Source organism: Sinocyclocheilus grahami, unplaced genomic scaffold, assembly GCF_001515645.1.
Source record: "Sinocyclocheilus grahami isolate Dianchi unplaced genomic scaffold, SAMN03320097.WGS_v1.1 scaffold256.1, whole genome shotgun sequence".
Taxonomy (NCBI): domain Eukaryota; kingdom Metazoa; phylum Chordata; class Actinopteri; order Cypriniformes; family Cyprinidae; genus Sinocyclocheilus; species Sinocyclocheilus grahami.
The window spans coordinates 116,307-123,303 of record NW_015505435.1 but is presented as its reverse complement, the minus strand read 5'-3'; the positions used below and the strand labels follow the sequence as shown (position 1 = coordinate 123,303).

At 38.9% G+C, this 6,997-nt stretch overlaps 1 protein-coding gene across 1 annotated transcript in view; it reads right to left on the bottom strand.

The window, feature by feature from the left end:
• Window positions 1–1,104: 1,104 nt before the first annotated feature.
• LOC107598803 (beta-secretase 2-like) overlaps window positions 1,105–6,997 on the bottom strand; it is a 27,325-nt gene continuing 21,432 nt past the window's right edge. The window contains exons 6-9 of the mRNA XM_016290236.1: window positions 3,122–3,256; window positions 2,671–2,772; window positions 2,388–2,537; window positions 1,105–1,314 (exon numbers count right to left, since the gene is read on the bottom strand). Coding sequence (XP_016145722.1) covers window positions 1,105–1,314; window positions 2,388–2,537; window positions 2,671–2,772; window positions 3,122–3,256 — 597 coding nt within the window. The remainder of the gene's footprint in view (window positions 1,315–2,387; window positions 2,538–2,670; window positions 2,773–3,121; window positions 3,257–6,997) is intronic.

Sequence of the window (6,997 nt, the reverse complement as noted above, 5' to 3'; positions counted from 1 at the left end):
AAACATCAAATTTTCATTTTTGGGTGAACTATCCCTTTAACTAATACAAATAACGAGTGGTAACTCAGCTAATCTAATAGGGAAACATACAAACAACACATGCAATATACCAGATATATTTGTAACTGATTAATTATTGTCTAAATAGAGCAAAGGTCTTTACGTGTGTGTGTGTGTGTTATGTGAGCCTGTGGTAATTTACTGGTCAGCCAGGCTCACCGGTGCCTGGCACCGGGGGGGTCATTTACTTGTCTTTGGAAACTGTTTGAAGTCAGTTGGGGAGATGATCGTGGGGGACTGCTTAGCATCTCCTTGATAGTGGGGATGATTATTTGGCAATTTAGCCCCCATATAAATGTAAAGTCTGTGACCAGGACTGTAATTTATATGCAAATGTCAAAGGCTAAAAGGGGTCTCTTAAGCCATAAACCCCAAAGACCATGCATGATTTTACGCAGACGCTACAGGTATTTACAAAAGTTAACAAAAAGATAGATCCTTAGATCCTAGACCTCTGAAACTCAAATTACATGAGGGCCACTGGCCAGGTGGTGTTCTCAGCTTCTGTACTTATGTACATTTTTCTAGTAGCTCTACTTTATTTTTATTTCGGTATCTAGTATTTTTATTTCGGTAAACTTCTCCTTCATTACATTCCAAAGCATGGTATCGACGTTTAAAAAACAAACAAACATATTGTTCCTCGTTATTTCGAACAGAAGAAATCACCACCCCCTCGGAGATGCAAGAACGATTCTTTGTAATGAACCTGTTGAAGTGGTTCACAAATCACTCTGAATGATTCATTCAGGCTCGGACTGATCGGATTGCAGCTAATTTTGAGTCAACAACTCCAATCAAAAAGGGCCAAGAACCAGAATATCGTCAGAACACCATTACTGATGGTGCAAAAAGTTACTAATACTGAATTTTAGTAGTGATTATTGTAAATGAAAATCATATTTAGGTCATGACTCCGTTATTTGTGAACTAAATCTGCTGTAAAAGGTCAAGCTGTTTAAGCCTATTGAAATGACTGAATAAGCAATGTCCTCATTTGTTTGTCACCGTCTGTATGGAATAGGCAGTATTAAAGTAGCAGTTTCAAATGACATAAAGCCATTTGAAACACATCTGAACCCACCGACCTGCACAAGCGCTAACAGCAAAGCCCACCCTCTTTTGTGCGCAGTCAAAGACGTAGAAGCCCTCCATTACTGTGGCTCCAATGACTAAGCCATTTGCTGAAGAGGAGATTCCGAAACGGAAACAGTCCAATGTGCCATCGATATTGGTGACTGGCTGGACGTATAGCTGCGGAGACAAAATTTGATGTCAGCAGAGGAGCAAGTATGTACAATCCTGGATTCTAGTAATTTTAAGAAATTATGTAACATCACATCAAAAACCACAAAGTATATCATTAATTTAGAGTCAAAGGGTCCCATGTACAGTACAATAGAGGGCAATATGGTGAAAATGTATGTTCTAAAGGGAGCTACAATTGCTATGGGGGCAGTTGTGGCCTAATGGTTAGAGAGTTGGACTTGTAACCCAAAGGTTGCGGGTTCGTGTCTCAATACCGGCAGGGATTTTAGGTGGGGGGAGTGAATAACCAGCATTCTCTTCCACCCTCAATACCACAACTGACAACTATTTTATTTCCAGTTAGTCATTTTAATACTTCAACTTAAATAGACTGAAAAACAACTGAAAATTTGAAATGTTGCCTTGGCAACTAACTGAAAAAAAAAAAAAAAATTTTGAATTACAATTAACAAAAATCTTTCAATAGTTTTAAGTTAACAATAAACTACTACCAAACGAAACTATGGCGGTTCAATGTTTCACTAAAGTCGAAAGTATACTTTTTTTTTTATGTGTATGCATACAATCGAACACTTATACTCCATTTGATAGCGTGCACATATGCAGGCGGGCTATACATGCGTTCTAGAAAGTTTCCTATACTATGTCTACGCTATTCTTCTCCAGATGTTTTGACTGATAAAATTAACTTTGTACTCTTTTAAAATGAAGTTGTGTTTATCTCATAACCTTCTCACACAAGCAGTCGTTAATGTGGATGTCTGTTGTTGTTAAAGTCGCCAGTATTTTGTTGTTGTTCCATCTCTTTAGTTTGGTTTTCTTCTGTGAAACAACGGCCCGGGCCAATGTTTCCACCTTGTGGAACAACTGAATAGGGCAAAATCTATTCAATGCACATGTGTGACCTGTGCGTGCAAAGTACAGCTACAAAAATCAGGTGGTGCATGTACAGTACAGTACATACTATTCTGGTGATGAAATTCAGAGTCAAGAGCACTGTATTGGAGACCCTTGTGTACAAAATTAAGTGTACTTTGGGCTTTAGGGAAAGTCCTGACCTGTGGGAGAATGGTGAGGCGGAAGGACTGGCTGGTGTTCATTGCTCTGAGGTAGATTGAGATTTTCGGAAAAAACCTCCATGGTGATTCGCCTCTCATCCAACATGCAAGCTTGGTGCCATCAAAAAATCCAGCCGAGAAATCCTCAATCTAGCATAGCAGGAGAGAACAGAGTTGCACACAATCAATTGTAACTGAGGAGTCATTTTGAAGACTGAGTCCCTTAAACATGCACAAGATTGTGTATGTCAGGCAAGTAATTTGCCAAAATGGAAGGTCATACCAGTGATGTTTGCATAATGGCCTCCACCACAGCACTAAACACATTTCCAGGAAGTCGCAGTAAAGTCGTCCCACTATCCACAATGGCTTTATCCGAGTTGTACTGAACAAAACGACCAAAGGGAAAAAAAGATCAGTCAAGGCCTCCATCAAACAAAAAGTAATACCTGCTCTGCTTCTCTCAGGATTTCTTAAAAATCACTACATTCTTAGCAGTGATATTCTCTGCCATATACTGTATCTTATTGAATGCTTGAGTTGCTCCACTGGCAGACTTTAAAGGTACAATTTCAGCTCACCAGTCACAACTCTTTAATGTTCTCACAAGATCAGATAACCATTGTGTTTTTAAATCACTATCTAAAAGGATGCACTAGATTTTCTGCTTGAATTGGCTTTATTCAAAATAAATGCAAAAGTGCATACTTTCTGAGCTGGACTGTGTCATATACCTCTTTGCAGTCTAGGTTTAAATTGTGGGCTCCAACTTCAAGCTTCAAGACTTCCACTTGATAGTACCATTCTTCTAGGACTGGTGTGTACCAAACTGAACCCCGGTACAAGGTTGGCTCAACTCCTCCCATGATCTGAAACACAACACAAATACATCAATAGCATATAATCTGAGGCATATCGTCTTTCCTTTGTATATACTTGTTAGAAAACACTCTCTGTCTGTATTGGTTCCAGATGTTTTCCCCCTCCTTTTCTCCTCTCCCTCTCTGCTCGCCCTCCCTGTACAGCACTGTTGTCTTCCTTCTGATTTCCCCCTCTTCCATCTGATCTCTCTCTCTCTTGTATTATGTTTTAATATCTCTTACTCATATTCGAGGTACGCATGCGCACATGTATGCATTAGCTTTTCTGGGTTCAAATGTTCAAACGAGGACACGCTAGCTAGGACTCCAAGGTAATGGGGTTCGTGCTGAACTATGGAGATAGTTCAGCATCCTTCGCCAAGTTTATTCCTAATATGTCCATATTTTTGTGGCCATTTTATATAACACATATTCTTGGCCAACATCCTATATGTATGTCATCTATATCCTCATTGGTTAAAGGGTTGAAACTCCCCTCGACATATGCCTATATAATATCTTTGTATCTATGAATAAAGTTGAAGTATTGAGAATACAATTTGATGTGTGTTTTCTTGCTTCCCGGCCGTTATACACTTTAAGGGACTGAGAATTTTTCAGGTGGCAAAGAGAATCTAGAGGGACCATTGTTAATTACTGACAAATGGGGGCTCGTCCTTCCGGGAATTTCTTAAAAAGACAGGTAAGAAACTGTTTTATGCCCTCCCTGTACAGCACTGTTGTCTTCCTTCTGATTTCCCCCTCCTCCATCTGATCTCTCTCGTATTATGTTTTAAAATCTCTTACTCATATTCGAGGTACGTATGCGCACATGTATGCATTAGCTTTTCTGGGTTCAAATGTTCAAACGAGGACACGCTAGCTAGGACTCCAAGGTAATGGGGTTCGTGCTGAACTATGGAGATAGTTCAGCATCCTTCGCCAAGTTTATTCCTAATATGTCCATATTTTCCTGTACATGTGGCCATTTTATATAACACATATTCTTGGCCAACATCCTATATGTATGTCATCTATATCCTCATTGGTTAAAGGGTTGAAACTCCCCTCGACATATGCCTATATAATATATTTGTATCTATGAATAAAGTTGAAGTATTGAGAATACAATTTGATGTGTGTTTTCTTGCTTCCCGGCCGTTATACACTTTAAGGGACTGAGAATTTTCCAGGTGGCAAAGAGAATCTAGAGGGACCGTTGTTAATTACTGACAATACTAAAAATCTTTTAAGACATTAACAATTAATTTAAAATTAAGGCAAGAAACTACCCAGATAGCAAAATGACTCTGGAGCGGATCCGCCCCGGAGTCACCACAAGCTCCGGAACGGATCCGCAAAACGGGTCCGTATCGGAGTCCACTTGCACAGCGCAACGTATCCGGAACAGATAAGGATTACGGATCCGGACCGAATCCGGTCCACACCGTACCCGGATCCGCTAATAAAGCGGTTCATCTGGCCCGGACCCGTTCATGAAGTAACTCATCCGGCCCGGATCCGATCCGGACCCGTTGATAAAGAAAAGGATCCGAACCGGATCCGATCAGGACCCGCTGATTAAGTAACTCATCCGGACCGGATCCGATCTGGACCCGTTCATTTAGTTGGTCTATACCTTATTTAAAATGGGTAATCTGGCCAAAACTAGCTATGGAAACACCTAAAATAGAGCCAGCAAACATTATATAGACTTGACTGCTCTATAAAAGTGTAATATGTCTCCCTTTATTAATATTAATAAACCATAAAATCATTCAAAACTTGAAAAAAATCAACTTTCCTTGGTCAGTAATAATGAAACACTCTATAAAAAGTAAGTAATTACATGAAGAAAAATAAAAAATAAAATGCAACCACAAATTGTACAAAAACATTGTTTTATTTAATTAAAAACCTTACCTCTAGAAAGACAATTCAGTTCAATAACTTTGTAAAGTTAATATTTACGAATGAATTAGTTCAATTCAGCCATAAGGAATTTTATAGCACACAAAAATTTCATTATTCCTAAACGGGATGCGCCGCCATCTCGCCACGGTGCTTTATCAAAAAGTGATAAACCATTAGATCTGTCACAACCAAAATCTTTCAGAACGTTGCAAATAGTTAATTCGGATGAGGAGGATGAGGCATGGGTTTGTGCTGATGTAGAAAAGCTAAAATAATTTTTCAGACAATTGACTGCTTTTCTGGTGAAATTGTCTTCGGCTAAGCAAGATTTGTCGCATGCTGCAAACACGAAACAGAAAGTGGGCGAAAATCCTGTTGCATTTTTCAATCGATTTAAGCATGCTTGGACTGAAGAATCTGCCAAAAAGACAATTCAGTTCAATAACTTTGTAAAGTTAATATTTACGAATGAATTAGCTCAATTCAGCCATAAGGAATTTTATAGCACACAAAAGTTTCATTATTCACTTTGTGTCAGCTTGATGTTGATTTAATAAAATTCAAAATCAGTAAAAATGTTGCAAAATAATGCATTATGAAAAAAAGTCTTGGCGATAAAGCAGCTCTGGAGAAAACAGTGATATCATAATCCAACTCAGTTCAGTTCAAGTCTTGTCATTATGCAATAGTGTAAGTACAATCAAATCAATATTATTCTTGAATATTCAGTGTATTTTAAACCCCAGCTAAGCAAGCCAGAGGTGACAGTGGAACCCAAACTCCAGCAGGTGACTGAAACGAAGAAAAAACAGCTTGGGAGAAACCAGGAGCAGTCAGCTCAGCTCTCCTCTGGATAAATGAACAAAGATGGTGTGATTATGATTTCAGGCTGCATCACTAGTGAGATTGTGGACTGATGTCATTCAGAATATTTCATCCAGCTCCTACTGTTTGAAGATCAGGATACGTCACGCTGTCATTTGAAAAAAATGACATAATAAAATAAATAAAATGTAGTCTGTCCAGCAGGGCTGTCGTTTAGCCAGTAGTGGACGACTGGATTAACAGTGACTATAAGCAGGATAAAACTGCATTGTGGTCCTAGCAGCTCCTGGCCTGACACGTTCATTGCTGGCTATAGGGGTCTGTGCAGAGGACTTGTCTGTTTCTCGTGGTCTTTGCTGAGGATCTGTGCTGATGTCAGTCCAGTCGTGATGTTCACTTGTCGTGGTCTTCGCTGACATTCAGGGCTGCGCTGGGGTCGTCTCAGGGTGCAGGTCCATCATCTGATCTGGATACGGACCGGATCCGGCTGACTATGATAACCTTAGGACAAGAGTGCGACAAAACATTGAAATAAGTAACAAGTATCGGTGTTGACTTTTTCTCGCAGCACCTGTAATCACACAAGCACATTTCATACAAAATGTCATGACATCTCATAGCAAAGATTACTGTTAAATGTAGGATGTAAAAGTAGGTTATTACACGTTAAAAGCTGAAGTGTGTATCATTGTCAGTATTTGACAAACTAGTTGTCTAAATCAAGTTTAAAACTCTTTAAAAAAATTACTCTTTTAAAAAGTAATTGAATCTTACTTTTAAAGATGAAGTAGAATATCGAAGGTTGATGTAGAATCAAACACCAGACTGGAGCACTTGAATGAGCTGTGAAGCTGCAACAGAACACACACACACACACACACAGTATCTTCATATTTTATAAATTATCTGAAACAACATTACAAGAGGTGAGGAATATATTTGTGAAAATATAAACAAAAATAGACTTGAGCTAATATTCCAGAACCAAAATTAAATGAAAAATATAGCATA